General features: G+C 35.0%; 1 protein-coding gene across 1 annotated transcript in view; it reads right to left on the bottom strand.

Moving 5' to 3' along the window:
* The window catches only part of pik3r3b (phosphoinositide-3-kinase, regulatory subunit 3b (gamma)), a 285,238-nt gene that overhangs the window by 132,501 nt on the left and 127,197 nt on the right, over positions 1–25,540 (bottom strand). The window contains exons 5-6 of the mRNA XM_056460081.1: positions 20,751–20,882; positions 5,328–5,529 (exon numbers count right to left, since the gene is read on the bottom strand). Of these exons, the coding sequence (XP_056316056.1) occupies positions 5,328–5,529; positions 20,751–20,882 (334 nt within the window). The remainder of the gene's footprint in view (positions 1–5,327; positions 5,530–20,750; positions 20,883–25,540) is intronic.

Below are 25,540 nucleotides of genomic sequence, written 5' to 3'. Positions count from 1 at the left end.
GCCGCAAGTGCGTTGGTCCGCTTGCGAGCTGTGCGCTCACTGCTCCCAATATGCGCACATCTTCATTGTAAATAATGAACTTGCGTGCGGAAAAGACATAATATGTGAACAGCCTGCTGCTATAGTTAATTCAATGTGTGTGCGTATTAGCCTCGGTATGTGCTCGGAACTTTAAACTAGCACACATGTTGATATAACTTTGTTTAGTTGCAGCAGTTTTGTTCCGTGCAATAGAAATGGAGCATTGAGAAGCCTTTATGATTAATTAACTGTAATGAATTTAAGCGCGGTTAATAGTGAAATTGGCTAATGATTGCATCCTTATTAACGATATCAGTGCATTGTACAAAAGGCCTTTTCTGCAAACATATCCAAATGTTTTCAGCTGCCCGCGCCACTCGCTTAATGTCACTCGTCTCACGCTCTGCACAGCTTTCAACTGCAGCTCATGCTGTACTGTACAGACACATGTCACTTCAGCGACCGTTTTTCGACTGAACTAAATTTATTTTTGATGTCTTGGTCACACTATTTGGAGGGCTGGAACAAATTGCCTCTGGGGCGGGATTCAGCCCGCTGGCCGCCAATTGTATAGCCCTGCTGTAGGTTAACAATGTCCCTATACACAACTCCTTAACTTTTCTGATTTTGACTGTAATGTAATAATGGACACCTTTTTTGAAGCTGATTTGGAATGATAAATATTGGGAAAAGTGCTATACAAAATTGAATTGAACTGAATTGAAGTTGAGAGACTAGTGAAGTGCAGTGAGAGACTAGTGATGTACTGTTTTCAGGTGTTGAAGCCATTGAAAACACACTTCATACACTACACTTCCTACTTTTTCCTCTTGCCATTTTTGACTGCTGTAACCTTAAAAAATGTTGTAATCTTTGTGTTACAATCCAAGCTATTCTTTCAATTTGATCTGTGTATTAACAAAAAGGTTTACAAAAAGTTCCCTGGTTGTTTTGAATAGCCACCACTAAAGCTATTTCCAAGGTTGACCAGTAAATATTACAATATTTCTTGTTCTGTAGTTTTGATCTTCTGTGTTTAGTGAAGCATTTGCTTATGTTCGACTACTATAGATCACACTATGCCTAAAAGTAAAGTGGGAGATAAAACCATAACATATCTTAAGCAACTTCTAATCATAAACGCAGGAAGCTCAAAAAAAAAAAAACATAAAAAAAAAAAACAGATTCACATAAGCGCGCACACACACACACATACACATACACACACAATGAAATAAAACTGGCGACTGCTTGTTTATGGTCAGAACTCGATTGGATTTTTATAGGCAAATGTTCATTTACTCATGCATTCAGCTGTAATTCAGGTCCTGTGACGCCTCAGTGACCTCAGGTAGTGTGTGAAGCTGATGACTAACCAGAAATGGCTGTTTGAGGCATAATGCATTCTGTTTCCCTACGCTCTCTCTCCCTCTCTCTCTCTCTCTCTCTCTCCCTGAACTGCCCCAAAGCCATAAGACAATTGACAGGCTGCTAAGAGTAGGGAAAGTCCCACTGGAGTCTCTTGGCAGAGGGACAGGATAGCTGCTCACAATCAAATAAGTGCGAGGTGACTTAATGGACTACAATGTGCTGACTGAGTTAGCAGTTACTCACTTGCACACTACTCTTTATTATGTGCACTGAGGTCCTTCATTCAGTAAAGCACTTTATGGAGAGTGTGAAGTCTCAGGCTATTTAACTGTGACTAGTTATAGAGATCGCATGTAGCAAAAATACTGAAAACACAGCACTACCATAATATTTAGAAATGTAAAATGCTGATACCACAGCTGGTATTCAGTCAGTAATATGGTTTACACTACTGTTCAGAGATTTGGAGACTCTAATAATTAAAAATATTATTTACATATTGTTTGTATTAATACTATATTCATTCATTCATTTTCTTTTAGCTTAATTTTCCTTACTTTCATGCCCTTCCAGCCACAACCCAGTACTGGGAAACACCCATCCACGCTCATTCACACACTTTGATTAAGAATTGAATACATTTATTTTATTCAAATAAGAATTGAATAAATTTAGTTTATTAAATTCACCTGTACTGCATGTCTTTGGACTGTGGGGGAAGAAGGTGCACCTAGAGGAAACCCACGCGAACACGGGGAGAACATGCAAACTTCACACAGAAACGCCAACTGGCCCAGCCAGGACTTGAAGCAGCAACTTTCTTGCTGTGAGGTGACAGTGCTAACCACTGAGCCACCGTGTCACCCTAATACTATATTTTTACTGACAAAATAATTAAATTAGTGTATATACAAAGAAATTATTAAAATAGAATGTAAATATGTAATATTGCAATCCTATTACAATTACAGGGCTGGATGTAAGACAAACTTTATATTATATATTTTGATTAAAATATTCACACTCATAAAGTTTATATAAACACAGATAAAACATGATAAACACATTGTCCCAAAAAAATCTGCTAACTAACATTTTCTGTATTTTGTGATTCATAGGTGTTTATGCTCTGTAACTGTAAGTTTAACAAGTGACTTTTAGGACTCTATTTTAAAGATCTAGGCGCAGAGTCTAAAGAGCATGGTGCAAAAGCATTAATGGCATGTCCAAATCCACTTTTGCTATTTTAAGGATGAAAAATACGCTTTGCACCCAGGCGCATGCTCTAACAGGGTTGTGCTTATTCTCTTAATGAGTTATGGGTGTGTTTTGAGCATAACGTGCATTAAACTAATCAATCATCTTCCATTTCCTTTAAGAGTCAGTTGCATTGCACCATGGTGGATTTGCTATTTACATGGCAGACTTTGTGAATGGAAAAACTGAATGCTTCACCAGCAAGAAAACAGATAAACAGACAATCTGCAGGATGAGGATAAAGAGCGAGCCTCCTCCATTCGGCCTCTGTATTTTCTCTTTACTTCACTTTACTCCTTTACTTTCTTGGATAAGAAAACGGTGTTGTACGCACTTTACTAAAGGCATTCATTAGCCTACATATTTAAAACCATTTGTTGAGTGCAAAGATTTGTTTCAAAACTTTTTCTAAATTCCGTTCTAATTTCCAGCAAATGAATAAATGAACAATAATAACGAAGTGTGCTCAAAAAACATATATTATAGATATATTATATATTCAATACACATCCTATTCTTATGCCTTCTTATTATTATATCCTACTCTTAAGGTTGATGGGTGGACAAATCTAAACTTGTTTTTATTAGATATGTATATAATAAATAATACTGCTAATAATAATATCATTATTCAAATGCAAATTGTGGCAACGCAGTGGTGCAGTAGGTAGTGCTGTTTCCTCCGAGTGCTCCGGTTTCCCCCACAGTCCAAAGACATGCAGTACAGGTGAATTGGGTAGGCTAAATTGTCCATAGTGTATGAGTGTGTATAGATGTTTCCCAGAGATGGGTTGCAGCTGGAAGGGCATCCGCTGCATAAAACATGTGCTGGATAAGTTGGCGGTTCATTCCACTGTGGCGACCCCAGTTTAATAAAGTCGAAAAGAAAATGAATGAATGAATAAAAAGCAAATTGTCATGAATAAACTGAAAAAGCCCCCTGACATGAAGGCGTGGAGGCAGTGATGTTTATATTTATGTAGAAAATAATATTTTTTGTAGCATTTTAATTCTTTCTTTGTTTTCATATGTAAAGATATTTGTGTATTGCAATGTATAAGGATTTCGACTCGCACAGGGGCATAACTAACGTGCTGTGTGCTGGACTTTAGACCTGCTTTCAGCTGGTCAATGGCGCGATCTATCTCAGTTCTTCAAAATAGCAACGCGTCAACAATGTGCCTTAACAGACCTTCCTTTTTAGACCAGAACACACATGAGTCCACAAAGTGGTGCAAATGGATCTGCTATTTAAACAACGTGGTGTACAATGTGAAAATTAGGGTTGTTGACAAATCACGTCAAACATGTCATGCGCCTTATTGCGCCGGGTGTATGATAGAGCCCTTAATGATTTTTTTTAGTAGTTTGGCAATTTACCTTTATTGGTTTTTACCGGAACCTACACAGCTTCATTGCAAACAACTAAAAATATCATTAAAATCACTTTTCAAATATCAAACTTTGTCCAACCAGAGATACAAGTGCTACAATGCATTTTGAAAGCATAAATATAAAACACACATGAATCACAAAATTACTAACTTTTTTGTAAACAGCGAATGAAATTTTGATGCATTGGAGATAAACCTAAATGACTGCTCCAACTATCACTTTCACGCAAATGCAACTGCATCAACCAATATGGTAATTCTTATTATTTACATAATTAATTTTGCCTCTACAACCTTTTTTCCACAGTCAAGAACTAGGGGGATCAAAATAATGATTGATTTAACCTGTGGTATAAAAGATTATGTATGTGCTCAATAGTTAAAAACACACCAATAATGTGATTGTGTATTATGGTCAGACACAAAGATCTCGTACATAATACCAGTCGGGTTACATAAATAATGAGTTATCAACATTCACTCCGGGTACTCTTCAAATGGCATGTACAAGGGATTGTAATGTGGTGCAACACATTTTAATAAGCATTCCCATCTGTTGTATGTTATGTGCGGTTTCTCTCAGGAGATTGTGCTGGAGCTGTAGCCATTAAGGGCTGTCTAACAGTGGGCTGAGGGACAGATCAGAAATAACAGCTCCCTCATCTCTTTCTGCTCCACTTTAATTAAACTAGGGGAATAAAGATATGGTCCGACATATGTTCAACCGGGCTGAAACAAAGAACACGCATACACAAGCAAGTGTAAACGTGAGTGTAAATTAATCACAAAACTGAACATAAAAAACATATTACTTGCCTCTTTCAAACATATTTCAAATATAATGCAGCCAGTTCAGGACAGTAATGAGACCCAATGTGTAGTTACATGTACCAAAAAAACACAAAAACAAATTTTATCATTTACTCACCCTCTTGTTGTTCATAAGCTCATAAAAGTTTAGGAACATAAATTAAAATAATCCAAATAATAAATAAAATTAAAGAAAGAAAAATTAAGCAAGTGGAACTCTTTAGAAAACTTGCATTAAACCACTTGATTTGTGAATCAAGTCATTTTTTTACAAACTTTTAACGTTTTTAAGTTACATCTGTAACTGTATTGTTGATCAAATAAATACGGATATTAATCTTATCCTCCAGCACATTTTATGTTTTTTTTTTTTAATGAACCTTTCTGACCTAAACAATTGGAGCAAAAGTGCTACTTAAAAACTTGTCACGTCTATGTCTCAGTAAATAAATCTGTTTTTGCTATTTAAAGTACCTGAAGTGGTTGTTTTTGAAGACGGCTTCACTGTAGGCCAGAGCCAGAAGCCTTGGGCTTGCCTGAGCTGCTCCCCCACTTTGGGCCACCTTGCTGAGGTGGCGGGTCAGATGAACCAGGAGCTGGTGGTTAGCCTGAGGGACACTGGGAGAGTCCAGGATTGTTTTCAGCTGCTGTCCGCACTCCTCCATGCTTTGGATCTCTGAAATACAGAAAGACAATTTTAAAGAGGCATTCAAATTGTCAAAAGCTGATGTCACAACACTCCTGATCTGTGATACGAAAGGGAGCAGACAGAAAATAATTTATTAATGTTGTACAAAAACTAATTATAAATTCAACTATTATGATGCCTTCAAAATTGTTGCAAACAATTTATGTGTTGAATTTAAAAAAACAAATTAAATTTAGTAACATTCAACTTAATTTGTTTCTTTAAATTTAGCCCAAATAAATTGTTTTCAAACGGTTGTTAATGGAAAAGATGATTTTAACAACAAGATGATGCAGTACCTTCATTGACCAGCAGGGACTAAAGGCTAAACATCAACCCTACAGTTTTAATAATATAGGTGTAACTCATCTGAACTCAGACAGCAGCACTGAACATTTGGGGACATTACAAAACCTACAACCTGGAGACTGGAGAGTCAGCTCAGCAGGAGTTAAAGTGCTACCCTAACATTACCCTCGAGTCCATTGTCTATGAGCACCGCAAGGACAATGCAGTTATTTCGACAGTATTCAACTTATTGATGAGCTCCTTTGAGAAGGGCTTTCCCACAGCGAAAAGGCCAGCATCTGTGATCCGGGCTTAGTTGAGCTAAAGTGTACCCTGGTGGCAAGGAAAAGATATGAGCATTTCATCCCTAAGTCCCTTAAACACAATGAATATTTGTCTTCATCAGCCACAGGAACAGGGATACGGGATATCAATGCAAAACATCAGCCACTCTGGAAAGTAGAGAACGAGGGGGAATTTCCTTAGAATGAACTGCTGATAGTGCGGTTTATTCATAATGTATGCCTTGTTCTAACTCTTGTCACCATCACTTGATGAATCACGGCAGCCAACTTTGATCAATATGAAAAAAGATAAAATTATTTATTTTATTATTATTATTATTATTATTATTATTATTATTATTATTATTATTATTATTATTATTATTATTATTTTACAAACTGCTTTTGTGGATACAGTGATCAAGGGCTATAAACATGAAAGGAATTTAATTTATAATTAAGTAATAACATGCTGTGCTGAAAATTATGATTATAAGCATAAATAACATATAATATAATTTATATTAAATAATTGATAATCCAAAAATAACCAAATTCGTTTGCACATTATGGATGCAGGGTTATGTCAAATCTTTTCATTTGTATGCATACCATATTAATTTCAAGACACAACACATTATTTTCATGAATCTCAAGACTTGTAAACGGTTGTCATTGGAATAGATGTTTTCAATAATTTTAATGATGCAGTAATAACATTGGCAGGTACTAAAAGACTAAATATCAACCCTACAGTTCTTATAATATGGGCGTAACTCTGACAGCACCACTGAACATTAGGGGACAAGAGTTGGGGACAAAAGTTATGATTCTTAAATACATTTATATATTATTTTTATTTGACAAAAACATATGTTTAAATACATAAAAACTTGAAATGATTTAATTTTATAGTAAACTATACAGGAATTATGATATTATAAACATAAGGGATAATAAAAATTAGGGGATTTAAATAGGACATATATTTCATATTTCATGTAATGTAGGAAAACACTATGCATGTTAGATAAACAATAAATAAATTTTAGTATATAAATGATCATAAAACAGAATGAATGATATTACATCTAAATTTGAATATAATATAATATAATATATATATATATATATATATATAAATCCAACGCAAAATCAACAAAAAGTCGAAAATTTTTGCAATCTTGCAAAATTCTCAATTATGCGCAAAATAATTGTAAAAAATGTAAATAATCTCATAAAACATCCAATTCCAAACCATATAATCAAATTATATTTATTTCACTTTGCAAGTAATTGTTTTACATGACTTATAGACATTGCATACGCAGAGCGAGTTATGTATTTGAGTGTCTCTCGAAAAATAATGTCTTAACATTACATGAAAGGGGGGCGGAGTTGTTTTGCAGCCTGTGCAGTAAGCAGAAGTGGATGAAGTGCGAGTGATTTACATGTGAAGTCAATGCAAAGATTGGATTAGGCATCCTGTGGCGCGAATTGTCCGTTTTGTGCGTTTGACGCACTTCAGACTGCAAGAGAAAGTGGGAAACATCTAACAAATGGAGCAATGGAACAAACAGAAAAGCAAGCGGCTGACAATGATGGAGATTGGTTCAAGGATGACAGCCACTGGACGTGACCGAATTGAAGGACATTATTTTTGCTTTACATGTATGGCTGGTATTATGGTGTGCGTAAAATCGAAGTGTTTTCGTTTAACTATTTCCAGCAGTTAACAAGAGAAAACACTTCCCTGCCATTGACAAGTTTTACGGCAATCTGTGTTTTAGGTGTATTACGGTAGGGGAAGCCCTAACGCATGTCCTGATTGAGGTACATGATGTCAGATGCTCCGAGGAGTGAAATATGAGAGAAACTAAGATCTTGATAAAAATAAGGGTTATTCAACCTTCCTTTGGCTTAATCCCTACCGTTTCAGATCTGTTTTAGATCTTGCCTTGACAAGAGAGCAAAATAAATAAGCTTTATTTTTATGATTTGTGTCATTGTCATTGTGTCAGATTGCACACCTAACATAGTAGGTGTGCATATTTTTATGATTTGTGTCATTGTCATTGTGTTAGATTACTGTAGTAGGCTACCTAATATGGTAAATTTTTATATATATATATATATATATATATATATATATATATATATATATATATATACATACATATAATTTTTTATATTTATTTATATATTTTAATCGCAAAATCCTCTGGAATTTAATAAACTAAATTAGCCATAGTTTATGTGTGTGAATGTGTAATATGAAGTGACGCAGACAACAAGGGTGCGGATCCAAACGCAGGGTTTATTAGCAGGATGGTCAGGCAAGCAACAGTCAACACAGGAGCAAACAGATGTATACGGGCAATCCAGAGTCATGGTCAATAAACAGCCAGATGGCCAAAAGGCAGGAAGCAGACAATGTAAAACAAACAAAACAAAGCAAGGTTCAAACATGGAAGGTAAGGCAAGGAAAACGCGTCGTAATGTTCACAGTTTAGTATAACAAGACTCAGCAATGAGTCTCAAAGTGAGCCATAAATTAGTGTAGTGTAATCAGTCCTTGAGCAGCATCAGTTGTGGGAGTGTAATCAATAGAGACTTGGAGCAGGTGTATGTGTGTTGCATGACTGGATTTTGTAGTCCAAATACCAGCAGATTTGTAGTTCTCCGATGATCTGCATGGGCTAGATCGCTGGTGATCCTCCTGATGCTCTGGTTTCCCCCACAGTCCAAAGACATGGGCTATATGTAGGGCCAGACCAAATATGCTGACATTTTTTGCTGTTTCTGCGGAGATTTTTGTAAAAAATCTGCAGATTTATGTGGAATGATTTTAGGAGTATCATAACTAAAAGTTAATATATGAAATAAAAAAATATACATTTTTAACTTTTATTTCATGCTTACAATGAAAATCTAATTAGATCTACTTATTTGGTAAACAAAGTAAGTATCTCAAATAATATATCTACTAAAAGACTACTACTATCTACTATCTACTAAAAGATAAAAGTTTTTATCAACTTTAATAATAATTATTATTATTATTTTCTGATTTCACTTTTATTTATGTTCATTTGTATGTTTCCAAGTAATCACAATTCAATGTCAATGGGATCAGATTGCAGATAGACCAGTTTTGCAATACACTAAGTAAAACCTGTATCAACTCTTTCTGTGTAAATAAAGACTGCACACAGACAGACGCACAAAAAAATCCCCAGCCAACTGCACTTTCGCATGAATTATGACCATGAACAAAGCCATTAAGGTGTTGGGCTGGTTAAGATGCTTCAACCACAGTGCTTATAGAAGATAAGTGCTAAAAGGTCAAAGGTTATGAACAGAGGGGGTCGAATGATGAATGTCTGACAATCTGCTGATCAGAAAACGGGTCAGTACTTTGACCTTGGCCTGAGACGCACTGACCACCGTTACAAGAGCTCTCTATCCACAAGTTGTACGCACGCACTCAGTAATGCATGCAGGGACACAGACACCCATGGCCCCAGTCTGGAGCCGGACGGTCCCACCCGGAGATTACCGATAGAGACTGACCCCTGCTCAATAAAGGCCAGCGTCATGGGCTGCAGGCCACGGCTGGGAACTTGGCCGAGTCCATCTGGACACAGCAAGACACAACCGGGGGAAGGGGAGCCCTGCAGACGGCCAATCGCATTCTTGGAAGAGGGCACATGGGCTCCTGGCCAGCCAGATGGGCACCGGTGCTCAAGGCATGAGAAATATAACTGAGTAATGCTCTTAGAATCAGACATAGACACTCAACAAGAACGAGTCTAGTGAACTTTTAAAGGACCCCATATAGAAATCCAATACTGCATGTCAATATATGCAAACGACATAAATGGCATACAAGTTCATGTTAGGATTTCCTATATACAGTATGTCATATATGTAACATATATTACAAAATATTGCACAAATGGCTAATAGTTGAACTTTTTTTCTCCAATTTTTGTTTAATGGAGAGAAGAATTTTTCAACACATTTCTAAAGAGTTTTAATAACTCATTTATAATTACTAATTTATTTAATCTTTGCCATGATGACAGTATATAATATTTGATAAGATATGTCTAATCAAACACTAGTATTCAGCTTAAAGTGACATTTAAATGCTTAACTAGGTTAATTAGGTTAACTAGGCAGGTCAGGGTAATTAGGCAAATTATTGTATAACGATGGTTTGTTCTGTAGCAATTGGAAAAAAATATAAAGCTTGAAGAGGCTAATAATTTTGACCTTAAAATCTTGTATTTTTAATTAAAAACTGTTTTTATTCTAGCTGAAATAAAACAAATAAGCCTTTATCCAGAAGAACAAATATTATCAGACATTCTGTGAAAATTTCTTTGCTCTGTTAAACATCATTTGCGAAATATTTAAAAAAGAAAAAAAATTACGTATATATATATATATATATATATATATATATATATATATATATATATATATATATATATATATATATATATATATATATAGCGATTATAATCGTGATTAATGTAAACACAAGACAAAAAACTATTTAAATTCAGAATATAATTGTTTATTAGAATTTTTGTTTAACTTGTAACACATTTTTCTTGATGTAAACAACATACCCACAATAAACCATCAAGATCCTGGCTTGACAGCCATATTTATTACAGAAATAAAAACACAGGCATGTTAATGCCATTTGAATTTCAAAACAATCAATGCCAATAAAGAAAAACTTGATTTCCATGTTGGATTCTAAGTGGACTGCAAAAAAATGCCAAAATACAGGCGTTGCAAATATGGAAATTGGAAAATTATAATAATAATAAAGTATTGAATACAAACAATTGCACTCATTGAAAAGTTGCATTGCTGACAGTAAAAGACAATTTTGCTTAGTCCTCCTTTACATTCAGCCAGTTGCTAAGACAGTCCAGTCTGTTGACATTATCGAGGGACAATGTGGCTCTTTTCTTTTGAATGATGTGACCTGAGAGTGAGAACAGTCTCTCACAAGCATGATCCAGGAATCAGCATATACATTTTGGTGCTTAATTTTGTTGCCACTGGTGCTGCAACAAGGACGTAAGAAGCATCAAGCGGTACATCAAAGGCACTCACAGGTACACGTTGTGTTACACCAAAGACTAATTCTTACAGGGACTTTGGTCAAACCATCTCTAAACATTTAAAAAACTTTGAGGGATACGGACGGCGAAATCGGTGATGTTTAGGCATTTGTTCTTGTTGCTAGGAAACGCACGCGTGCACACACACACACACACACACACACAATGCGCAGGACAGCACAGCTGGAGCAATTCCCTTTAGATTCAACACGCACGATTGCGTTCATTAAATTTGCTTAAACTAAGCGTTCTTAAGTATGGCTGTATTTCACAAGGATTCGGACACAGCAACGTGAAGCAGACGCTTTACAAAAGTTGCGTTTAAAGGGGAAACACGACAGAATGCGCTGTCTTTGACAGCTCGCACCATCATCAGAGTTTCACTGAGTACATCAATTCTCCGATTTTAATATGATTAAGATAATACTTTTATTAAGAGTCTACCATGTAAACAGCAATTTTTGATTATCTTAAAGGACCACCGAGTCACGAAATGCTGGGGTTTTTCTTTCCGTTTGCCATGTGGTATCAAATTCCATTAAAACAAAAGTCGAAAGATTAAAAATGAAACATACGAAATTAGATGAAACTCTGGAGAAAATGCAGGATAGCCTGGTAATGCGACATTAATAGTTTTATACTGAAATTTCCTTCTAAAAGTGCTTCCTTGGTCTTATCCATATTTCTTTGCATGTTGAACACACATCGACCACAACAGGAAAAAAAACTGCAACTGCGTTAATTGCATTGAATATAAACACGTTAAATATTTCAAATTAATCGCAAATTAATATTACATTTTTTTTTCCTATTGGAATTACAAACATGTTAGATTTACAGGAATTACAAATATATTAATTAACTTTTTGGTATATGTTCATATGTGGCCATATATCAGATTTCAGTATGGAACTTCCATTACATTACAACATTCAACCGTTTATAAGTTTGAGATTTGTAATTTCTTTTATTCTGCTAACCAAAGCAATTATTTGATCAAATTTAGAAAAAACTATAAAACTGTGAAATAATATTACAATTTAAAAAACTTAGTAATTAGTAAGTAGTCAAATTGTATTTATTACTGTGAATAAATTGCATTGAATTTACTGCAGTCTCATCACAAACATGATTCTTCAGAAATCATAAGGATTTCTCCATAATTGGATGCTTTTAAATCTAATTTAAAAACTTGTTTTTACTCCATACATTTTATTTCATATCTGTATTTCAGTTATTACATATATATTTTTTTTCTAAATTTTATTTTATTGTAAAGCACTTTAGATCAACTACAGTTGTGTAAAGTTGTGCTCTAAAAATAAAGTTTGCCTTGTCTTGCCTTCCGTTATATTTTTAGTTGTTAGATTTACAGTTTGAAAACAGTTTTTGAGAACAACATGCAATTTAAAAAATGCTTTTAAGACCTTAAATTGGTCTTTGTAGTAAATTAAGAACATCAAGCAAAAGCATGCCTCATTTCACAATCAAATGGATTTTATGCAGAGAAAATGGAGGTGATAACTTATTATTTTATGTATTAAAAGATACAGGTCAGACTAAATGACAGTTTCATTTTTATTTAAACGTATCTGTTCAGCTGAATAACGATGGAACACAGTTATATTTACATTAGACCTATATTTTTGCCACTTTATTTTAATGTCTTTATGAAAAAAAAAATCCTTGGTGAGCAGGATAACATCCAAAAATCTTGATCCACAAATTTTACTAGAAGTATAATTGTTTTATGTTAGATTTGAAGCTCAAATTGAATTCAGTTGTATAACCCTCAAGTCATGCATTATAAAACTCAGTTCTGGATTACGTGGTACTTAAAAACTGGATCTAATAGCACAAATTGGTTTGCTGATTAAATTAAGGATATCCAAAAAAGCAAGCCTGATTTCACAATCGAATGGATTTCATCCAGAGAACAGGGAGGTGGGATTTGGCATTGTTAAGAGCACCCCATGACAAAGGGACTTTCCAGAAAAGCTTATTTGCCATAATAGACCATTGATTATTTAGAACGGTTGATGCACAAATGCTGAATATGCCATATGGCACATTTTACAGTGACTTAGCACTATACGATTTGAAGACACGAAATGTTTTATAACCCCAAGTGTATTATATGGAGTCATTGCCTTGATTTCTGCTCACTGCATCACAAAACTAATATAAGTTTCTTCCTTTCAAAAGGAATTTCATTTAAAGTAGCTCACATAACAGTGCCGGTATAACTGAAGACAGAAAATTTAATTATTAGGTGCATAGGCCGATCAATCAAACATGTTCCTGCTGCACAATCTAAATTGAACTAATTAAAGTGCAATTAGACTTACCACTCTGTGGGCCCAATCCTGAAATCAATCAAGATATTATGAAGTAAATGAATAGTTAATGTTTTTGAGATTGCAGACCGAAGGTGGAAACCACAGAGAAATACACTGTAAAAAATGCAGACTTTCACACATTTCCTTCATGTTGTCCAAACACAAATTGATTAAGTTAACATCATCGTAATTTAAGTGGATTGAACATGAAACAATTGAGGTGTCCCCCCAACAAGCTTAAGAATTCTGTTGTTTCAACTCATTTTAAATAAGTAGTTTGAACAAGCTGCAAAAGTCATTTTTTGAGTGAAGATTCAGTCTGCATTTACACTGAAGATCTTGATGATCAATGTGATTTTGTGACTGTATCCAATTATTTTATGACCAGCTTGCATCATATTCTAAAAGTGACTCGTATCCAATTGTGTGCATTTACACTGCACATGACAAAGGCGCAATGACCAGGAAAAAATGAGCGGGCGCTCACTGACAGCTGATAATAAAAGAGCGCCATTTTCTCCTGTATGAAACCTGTTCGCAGGGTTTCATTTTTAAAATTTTTTTGACACGTTGTTTTACTATAGTTTATGACAGAAAAGTTCTCATTTTGCCATCTTCTTTTAATCTGGGCCTTTTTAAACCAGTAGGCATCTCAATGTAATGCCCATGGCTTGATTTATGCACGTGATGTATATGCAATAGTTTTATATTAGTTTATAGATCATTTTGAGCGGTGCAAACAAAAACAATGGTCCCAATGTATTTCCTGTTTTGCATTTTTTATTTCCATAGCTTTAAAGAATCTAAAAAGAGCCACATATTTATAAATAATGTTATGATAGCTGTTTTAACATTAAGTTATGATTGAATTGCTTCATTACAGTTATGAAATAGTTTGATAACAAACAGGAAATGTTCATGGGCCAATAACATGACCACATCGAAATGGTCTATATTGGTTATGTGGCGGATATTGCACTCTCTCGTTAACATGCTTAAATACTTGTGCTACATGACAATATAAAAGCTTTTCAGTCCTTGTGTATATAAGATTTAGGGTTTGGGACTCATTCACTATGGTTTTTAATGACGCGCGATTTACATTGACAGATGAAAATCCGATCTACTCACTTACACAGCAGACATGAGAGCACAGATACGATTCATATCAGATACATTTGCACATATGATCACGGCCTGAATCTGATTTGAGTAAATCAGAATCCATGTGATTTTTTCCTGCTTACATGTACATAAGCCATATCTGATCTGTGCCACATGGGAGAAAAGAATCGGAATTGAATCACTTGAGCCATGCAGTGTAAATACAGCCTTAGTCACAAAGTATAATGGAGATTGTGTCATAGAAATAAACAACAAATTAAGAAACACACTGGTAAAATATTTGATCACGGAACTTGTTTTTACAATTAAATATCTTTATTCATTCATTTTCCTTTGGCTTAGTCCCTTTATTCATCAGGGACCACCTAAGTGTAATTAACAGTCGACTTATACAGGCATATGTTTTTCACAGCGGATGCCCTTCCAGCTGCAACCCAGTATTGGGAAACATCTATATACACTCATTCACAAACATCCAAGCAAATAAACTCCAAACACAAATGCCAACTGACCCAGCCAGGACTTAAACCAGTGACCTTCTTGCTGGGAGCCACAGTGTCACCTTCATAATGATTGACAGCCCATTGAACCAGTGACAGCGCTCAGAGTGCAATAAAACAACAACGTGTCCAATAGATGAATAAACGTCACCATATTTCAAAAGAATCGTGCAGCCATTGGCTAAATTCTTCATCGGTCAAACTAGGAACTAGGAAGTAAGTGACTGACAGATATGCATAAGCAGAACGTCAAAACACTTGACTGCTTTGTTTAGATTTTAGTAACTATAACTTTGAATTCTTATTCAGATGTGGTGTCATTTCATTTGTAACACTGTAAGCTATGACATCGACTTGCTTTTTACTACTAAGATGCTGTTTCTGACCATAAGTAGCATACACTGTCGGGTCTTGATGCCTAATTCCGATTTGTTGCCTATTTCTGAATTTTTTTGCTTGTCCATTAACAAACGTTCTTTTAATTGCGACCCATATCCAATTGTGACCTATATCCAATTATAAGCATGTTATAAGCATGTTATAAATATACTGTACCTCTTTTGGGTAGTACTATAGTATGCTTTCGATGTTTTTAAAATCATTTTGTACTTTTTATTTGATTCCGACACTAAAATGGAATGTCTCATTTTTGACCCACATGAGGTCAATGCCTAAAAGTAAATAAAAAAGTTGTCAAAGTAAAAAAAAAACTAAAGCAAAAAAGTATTTTTTAAAGCAAATGTAATAATACGAATAATACGAGTTAAATTCATACAAGTAATATAATTTGATATTTAGCACTTTATTTCCTTAAACGTTATTCAGCAAGTATAAATTGTCTTGAATCTGCAAAAGGAGTCTCAGGCAACTGAAACATGATGCGGGATTATTCAGCGAGGCTGCTTACATAATTCTGTTTGTCCTTACTAAGTCATGCAACACTTCTAAGCAAGCAAGCAAGCATGTCTAAAAGATGAGGCAGACTCTGTGTTTTGCTTGTTTCATTTTCAGTGGGTGTAATGCAGAGCGAGGTCAGAGAGAGATGGTGTGAACATACCCTCCAGCACAGTAGCGCCCCCACTAACACACACACACATATGCAGCCTCTCTCAAGCCTCTTTCTGCCCACTGAAAAGTTAAACATTTATTTTTTGAAGAGGACAAACCCACTCGCCTATTTTAATTCTGCATTTTAACTCAGGAGAATTTACACATTTCATTTCTGACATTTTATTAAACTTGCCCTTATGCCTTTTCAAACCTTTAAGACTTTTATTTTGAACTGGAAGGCGCTTATGAAGAATGAATTGATGCTTACAAAAAAATATGAAAAAGCTGCACAATCATAAAAGTGACACCTTTTGTTATTGACTTTATATTTACTGGCATCCTTCACAGTTTACAGTTCAAAAGAGATGCAGTTCAATGTTGCCTGATTCATGAACAGTTCATTCTTTTGATTCTTACTGTAGTCTTTCAGCGAGTCCAGATTATCCGACTGATCCATTTCATTCACTTTATTCACATAGAGCTATTGCATTAGCAAATTTTTATGAAAACTAAAAGTCACCATTAACTGTAATTTCCAGAAAGGGTTAATTAGTACATTTCATTTAAATGCTTAGCACTGTTTTTAATGAATGAATGAATGAATGAATGTTGCAACTCTGGACAATAGTGATCTATGGCATTGCATTTTGTAATGTAATGTCTATTTATATAGTGCATTTATCGTGTATAGCTTTACGCCCAAAGTGCTTCACAATAATGAGGGTGGGTTGGTGGAGGGGTGGGTACTTGGGTTTCTCCACACCACCACCAGTGTGCAGCATCCACTTTGATGATGCGACGGCAGCCACAGGAAAACGGTGCCAGTAGGGCTGCACGATTAATCGAAAAAAGATCACGATCTCGATTCGACCCTACACACGATCTTAATTCAGCTTTTTCTATGATTCAGCCAATTATATTTTCAAGGTCAGGAGAGAAGCAAGGCGATCGCACAAGTCTTAACGGCAACATTGACACTTTCAAATGGCGTTAAAAGTGTTACATAATGTATTTACAAGGTATAATTCACCCAAAAATGTCATTTCTGTCTTCATGAGCTGACCTCCAGCTGTTTGTTTACTTCTGAGAACCAGTGTTGCCAGACGTAGCTGACTGTTTCCAGTCTAAAACCAGCTGAAAATTAAAAGGCATCGCCCAACAATCTGTAATCTTGTTGGGAGATCACAACTGTTGTAAGCGTTTGTGTGTGGAAAATGGGTGCTATGGCACCTCTTTGGGGGATCATACAGGTTTTTAAATGAAGACCAGGGCTCGCGGGCACGCCGTTACAAAACCGCCCAGTTTTACACTATGCCTATGTCATTTTTACCCGAAAAATATATTCAAAACCGGCCAATCTGGCAACATTGCAGAGAACGCGTGCGTGCCCATCTATGACACCTACTTTAGTGAACAGAAGCTGCATAGGCTGTGGATAACAGGTAATGAAGTTGTAAATAACGTTCAGTTTGTTGCACAGAGCGATTGTTTTAGGGCCGTGTGGGAGGTTTGATTTGCATGTATGTATTTTTTCTCACAGTGACGGCGGCCATGAGCTGCACTCGGAAGTGAAAGTGAAACTTGTGCGCACATTTAAATGATCATATCGCATTTTACAGTTACGATTATGAGAAGCATTTGATTTGTTTTTTCTTTCATAGCAAACACAATGTGTTGTGCATGAAAATAAATGTTTACTGTGTCAGTATAACAACCCTAGCCTATAATGTTGAATATAATGCAAGTAGGAGTCAAATGACAAAATTCTAATTTTACCAGTGAAAACAAATGGTCTAATAATGACGACAAGCACATATCTTAAACATAATACATCAACTTCATAATTATGAATAGTTGTATTCTGATGTCATCATTTTACTGTGAATTAACAAACAGGACACATTGAAAGTCTGTTCAAGTCCAGCATAATGACTGTACAAAATTTATCATATTAAGCAACAGCATATCTACACACAGGCCTAATATTATTGTTGTTTTACCATATGTTTGAGTATTAACAATAATAATAGACTACTCATATTAACCTTAATTTTATAATTACAGAATCGAGAGAAAGAATCGTGATCTTGATTTTAAACCAAAAACATTTTTGCCAGAATCGTGAAGCCCTAGGCACCAGTGCGCTCACAACACACCAGCTATAGGTGGAGAGACAGTAATAGAGTCAATTCATTGGATGGGGATGATTGGGAGGCCATGATGGTTAGGGGCAGAGAGGGAATTTAGCCAGGACACTGGGGACACTCTTTACGAGAAATGCCATGGAATTTTTAATGACCACAGAGAGTCAGGACCTCAGTTTAACGTCTCATCTGAAAGACGGTGCTCACTGACAGTATAGCGTCCCCTTCATTTTTACTGGGGCATTAGGACTCACACAGACCATTCGTTGAGCACCCCCTGCTGGCCTCACTAACACCACTTATGCTAAAAATTATTAAAGGCACAATTGACCCAAAAATGAACATTCAACCATTGACTTGTTCCAAACTATAATTTTTTTGTTATACTTCAGTATGAGATATACTGAAGAATGCTTAAAGCCGGTAAACACTGACTTCCACAGTATTTGGAACTAGGGTTGGGCAATATTGCAAAAAAAAGTTCATGATATCATGTTTCATATTATTCGATATCGATAAATATTTAACATTTTTACCAATATATTTAGGAACATTAGGGTTTTTTGTTATTTAACCACTTTATTTTAATTTACCAACATTACTAAGGCAAATAGTTTTAATAGTCAAAAACAAAAATAGTTAAACACAATCTGATATCTTTTTAAAATAAATAAACATAAACAGTGTTAAAGAGACTCTTAAATTTGATAAATAAAATGTTACAAAGTATGTGCAATGGTAAAGTGCAAATACTGAACAATCAAAGCAAACTTTAAGGTGTGAATAATAATGATACAGTAAACCTCAAACTCTGTCAACAACACAAGTTGTGATAATCAAATCTGAGCTGTCAAGTAAAAGAACTAATCATCATTATTCAAATACAACATTACAAACTGTGAAGTTGGATGACTACATTACGCCTTAAGCTAAAAACTCTTTCAGATGGGGAGCTAGTGGCAAGGAAGCACAAGAAAAGAAACCCAAAAGCCACTCTGGTGACATCCTTGCATTCTTTTTTATTTACAATCTCCTCACTGCTGCTAGCCACCACATTCATTTTCACATGTGTTGTTATTCTGACCTGAAGTGACAAGTGCGTGTGTGTAGATTCCTTGACCATTTACAATGGATTTTGCGCTCATGCTCCCCTGGCGTTTCTCATAACTAGGTGACCATCAACTGTTTTCTCAGAGGACGACAGATAAACAAATCATTGCTGCAGCTCCGATGCAAGTTTATAGAAATAGTAAAAATCACATGCAGTGTTTGGTTGTGCTGTGTTTGTCTGAGGTAATTAGTCTATCGTTATTACTGAAATGTGTACAGTATAGTCCATACAAAGTGTGAAGCAGATTGGTTAGTTCTACTAGCATAAATCACAGTGCGCTTGCAGCATTCGGAAAAGTTGAGATGTTTTCAACTAGGAGTGGCTGGAAATCGCGTGCAGTTTACGTGTGTGCTGCTTGCACAACATGTGCGTGTTGCTCCTATTTGCAACTAGGTGCCTCCATTGGAAATGACAAACTTACACCCTAAGCTTATTGCAATTGCTTCCAAGGCACACATTCAGCAGCCACATTTTAATAAAACTATAGTGCTTCATACCGAAACTATATACTGAATTTTTTATCAATATTGACAACGGTGTTTAGTCTTTAAATATCGATACTGCTTTTATCGCCCAGCCCTATTTGGAACTACTGGAAAATTACATTACATTATTTTCCTACAACTGGAAGTCAATTGTTACATGTTTGCAAGATTTTTCAAAATATTTTCATTTGTTTTTAACATTGTTTTAAAAAAAAAAAAAAACCTCAAACTAGTTTGGAACAAGTCAAGGGCAAGTAAACAGTGACATAGTTTTCATGTTTGGGTGAATTATCCCTTTAAGTTCTTAATTATAAATTCACGGACACAATATTTCTAGATTTGTGAGTTTAAATATATTGTTTAAATAATGGCAAATGTGACAAGACATATGTTCTAGAGTAAAAAAAAAAATTGAAGCCAATAAAGAGAAGACTTTGACGTGTGCATCTTTAAATAGTATCCAGCTAATTAAATGACAGCTTGAAGTGTTTTTTTTTACTTCTGTATAATACTTTATATAAAGTTTAAATCTGTTGTTTTATTATATATACAGTTTATCTCATGGAGGGCCACTGTCCTGAAAAGTTTAGCTCCAACTCCAGCTAAACACCCTCGAGCAAGCTAATTAAGGTCTCACTTTTCATCCAGCTAGGTGTGTTTAGAGACATTGGAGCTAAACTCTTCAGGACAAGTCTGGCTTACATGTTTTGTGCTGAGCTCCATAAGGTCAGCTTACCCTGAGCAGTGTAGACCAGCTCACTGTACACTACAGCTGGGATGAGCGGGCAGGGCAAGTCCTGAATGTAACTTCTCAGAGCATCAGCCAAAGTGGACAGTTCATATTGCTCAAAATCCACCGCCGCTGGGTCTGAAAGAGAGCGAGAGAGAGAGAGAGAGAGAGAGAGAGAGAGAGAATGGTTAATTATAGGCACCCATGAGTGCTTTCTCCATTATTTACTCTTCCAAAGCATGTGCCCTTGGTGAAACCCTATAACGATTCACTTACAGTGGTGGTTAGATCCCCCTCCGGGGACAATGGTCCAGTCACAAGCTTAACAAAGGGAGTAAATTTGAGTGGAAGTCTCCAGGTCAATAACTCAAATCCGGGAAGAGTGCAATTATACAGCAGTAATTTTATAAGGGCCCTTTATTGTGATGAAATTATAATGGCATATTGATATATCGGAAATGCGTAAAAGGCAATGACAGACCTCTTACATATTTCATATCAAAGCTTTTTTTAACACACACTTTGGGTGTGATCGCAGATTCATAAATACCTTCCCAACTGCACCATACACACTCTGTGCAGGACATTTTTGGAAGTGAATGATGTAGGAAAAAATGTAGATGCTCAGAAGGGTGTGTGCAGTTTTGACAGGTTTATTTCACATGCTGGACATCTGTACAAAATACAGTGAAAAGAGTTTTGAGCTGACTTTATTTTTACACTAAAGCCTCTAGTTAAAAATAATTGATTAATCTATCTTTTCTTATTGGAATTAATGGGAGTAAATGGGTAGGTAAGACAAAAACAGCAAAAAAAGACCATTTCAAAATTGCTAAATATCACGTTTGCTATACATTTATAATATTTTCTTTCTTAATGTACTTTTTGTCCCAATCCCAATTCTATTTTTGTACCCCTATTCTCTGAAACAGGGTGTGAAGATGAAGGGCTTCAAAATTTACCCCTAAGAAATGGGACAGCACTACAACAATTCAATTCAGTTCAATTCAATTCAATTCAATTCAATTCAATTCAATTCAATTCAATTCAATTCAATTCAATTCAATTCAATTCAATTCAATTCAATTCATGTTTATTTCTCTAGCGCTTTTACAATGTAGATTGTGCCAAAGCAGTTTAACATAGAAGTTCTAGTAAAGTCCAGTTTTCAGAGTTGAAGTTCAGTTTAGTTCAGTTCAGTGTGGTTTAAATTGCTGAAAGTCCAAACACTCAAGAGCAAATCTATTGATGCGCAGCTCCACAAGTCCCAAACCAAGTAAGCCAGTGGCGACAGTGGCGAGGAACAAACTTAACCAACTGACGAAGTGAAGGAAAAAAAAAAACTTCAGAGAAACCAGGCTCATTTTGGCACGTCCATTTCTCCTCTGGCCAAACTTCCTGTGTGAGGCTGCAATCTAGGTGCTGGAGACTGGAGAACGCTGGACGTCCATTGTGGAGAACTGCAGGTGTGAGTAGGTCACCGGCGGGTGATCAGGTTGGCCCACAGGATCAATGCGAGGACTCGTCTGTCACTGTGTTCTTTCAGGACCCTTGCACTCCACTCCTCCAAGACCCCCACAGCATCAGCTCAGGATATGGCCTGGTCCAGGACTACTGATATCTTGGCATTATTTCTTCAAAGGTCTTGGATCGCATCAATGGCGCTGCATAATCTCTGGGGGCCTCGGGATGAGTATCCCCAGGTGACAATAGAGGAAACACCCGCACACGTCATAATATGTCATCATGATCTCTTATTTCATATGAGAGTGACGATCGCGAGTTTTTCCAGTTGCGTTATTGTTTGGTGTTTATATTCAGGAAATGGATATAATGTGGCCATAAGCTCGTAACTGTACTGTGCATTTACACGTGGCCATATTCATCAATGTAAACGCATGAAAACAACATTAGCATTATAGCAGATACAGGGTATTCGAGTGTCATCGAGTGTCAGATTTGAAAGTATGTTGTGGAATTTTGCGGTTTTTATATTAGCGTTTTTTTTTTAAGCATGACGGTAAAACATGAATGCTGTTATGAAAGTATTAAAACATGCTTGTTTGTTGTAAAAATTTGTAATAATAACAAAAAATACTAATTTGTGCATCTCCTGACTCCGTGTGCAGCCATGCTGATGTTGTAAACGGTGTATTCTGGGAAATTTTTATACCTCTTGGTTTTGAGTGTGGTCCTGAAAAATCTCAGTTTCAAGTGCTATCTAGCCCCTCCACTCAGTACAACGCCTTCAAACTAAAGAGAATTGGGACACTCTTACCCCTTGTTTTGCAAGTTCGCGTGAAGGGGTAGGAGTGTCCCAATTCTAGAATTGGTTTTGGGCCTTTATGTCACTAATATTGCAACATTATGTTCAACATAAATTCAATTCACTTTTTGACCACTTTTCAGTTAATGTTTATTTTTTCTTTATAAATTTCAATAAAACCCGAACTTGAAACAAGTTGCCAACATGACATAATTGCCATGACATGATATAAACATGACATAAATTACATAAAAATACTACAAAATTTTTTATAAAAAATACTATGGTTACTCAGTAATACAAAAAAAGAATAGTTTAAGTTCATTGCAAATGTAATTAGACGCATTCTAAAAGAGAAATTAGATATATTCTAGAAAGAGGCTGAGAACAAAAGTGTGTGTGTGTTTCTCAATAGTGAGTTTTAATTATGGACAGGGTGTATTTTTATTATACCCTTTCCTGACTATATTACAGTATCAAATAACTGAATAAATAAACTTTTTCCAGTCATTGTGCTGATTTACAGTGGAGATTCTCAGAAAGCTGAAAAAAGAAAGGTCAAGTGTCATTGAGAAATCCTGAGGAAGAGCTTGAAATGTTTAAAAAGGTAGTCTATCCTGGATGTTTAGAGCATTTTCTGTATTATGTAGATATATAGATACCCAACATTCCCTCTTTAAATAAAAACAATTTAAATGAATAAATGAATGAATGAATGATAATTTTGAACCCGTATTCTTCCAAATGTTACGATTTTTTCATGCACATAACATTTTAGAAAAATAAATAAATAAATAAACATTTTCCAGTTATTGTGCTGATTAACAGAGATTCTCAGAAAGCTGGAAAAAAGAAAGGTCAAGTGTCATTGAAAAAACCTGAGGAAGAGCTTGAAGCCATCGACCTCTGTTCACCTCTTAAATTTTTTACTTCCTATGCTATTTTAATATAAGAAAAGTGATTGACCCCCACGGCTGAATTGCAATTGCATTGATCATCCCTCTGACTAATTGTAAAATAAAGTTTCCCACTGATCAGGTTGCAGTGGAATCAAAAACCCATTAGGCTTTGTTGATGACCTTCTCCCTCTAAATGTGATTAGTTTGTTGACTTGTCGTTTTGCCTGCTTTCAATGCAAAGCTCGATATTCCAGATGGACTAGGTAAGAAATATAAACTGCTCGGGAGGGATTTATAATGGCAGAGGGGAAACAATAAGGAGAACAAGCCGATAATATGATATCATCAACAGAAATACAATTTTAAAAAAGTTTTCATTTCATTATAAAATAAATAAAATTATTGCATAATTTGGTTTAGTAATCAGTATACAAATTTATGATACAAATTAAGTAGAAATACAGGTCTGAAAAAAATCTAATTAAACAAAAACTTATCATCCCCCCTGAATTATTAGCCCCCTGTTTATTTTTTCCCCCAATTTCTGTTTAGCGGAGAGATTTTTTCAACCCATTTCTAAACATAATAGTTTTAATAACTCATTTCTAATAACTGATTTATTTTATCTTTGCCATGATGACAGTAAATGATATTTGACTAGATATTTTTTGAGACACTTCTATACAGCTTGAAGTGACATGTAAAGGCTTAACTAGGTTAATTAGGTTAACTAGGCAGGTTAGTGTAATTAGGCAAGTTATTGTATAACGATGGAAAATTTGCTTTATGGGGCTAATAATTTTGACCTTAAAATGTTCTTTATAAAATTAATATTTGATTTTATTCTAGCCGACAAAACCCAAAACAGACTTTCTCCAGAAGAAAAAATATTATCAGACATACTGTGAAAATTTCATTTGTCTGTTAAACATCATTTGGGAAATATAAAAAAAAAGTTATTTAAAGAGGGGCTAATAATTCTGACTTCAACTGTGTATATATATATATATATATATATATATATATATATATATATATATATATATATATATATATATATATATATATATATATATATATATATATATATATATATATATATATATATATATATATATATATATATTAGTGTTCCCTAAAACATGGAATTTTTCATATTGACAAATGTACAATATTTATTTGCATCTAAATCAACATTTTATTCATAAACTAACATTCACAGATTAGCATTTTATCAATAACACAACTAAATCCAGAGAACTGATAGTAACAACAACATTGAAATGGTCTCTTACTATTTTCAGAGCTACATTTAACAATTTGCATTATTAATTTGCTACTAATGACCCTACAAATGTAATTAAATCACCCAAATCCATGGCACATATTACATTGGTAAGAGGAAAACACTCAGTATGTTATTGTTGCAAGGTACTGAACTGACGAAAAATATAACATAAAAATATACAGTTTATCATGATATACAAGTTTTTTTTTTTACTATGAAAGAAAAGAAAATGTAAGAAAAAAACTCACAGCAAATTAAGCATACAATGACTGCAATATAATGTCTTTTTAATATTTCATTGGTTATCCCTGTATTTCATTAGCAGCCATTCTCCAGTAAATTC

Source organism: Danio aesculapii, chromosome 6 (genome assembly GCF_903798145.1).
Source record: "Danio aesculapii chromosome 6, fDanAes4.1, whole genome shotgun sequence".
NCBI lineage: Eukaryota > Metazoa > Chordata > Actinopteri > Cypriniformes > Danionidae > Danio > Danio aesculapii.
The sequence above is the reverse complement of the archived record's forward strand: the minus strand, read 5'-3'. Positions and strand labels throughout refer to the sequence as shown.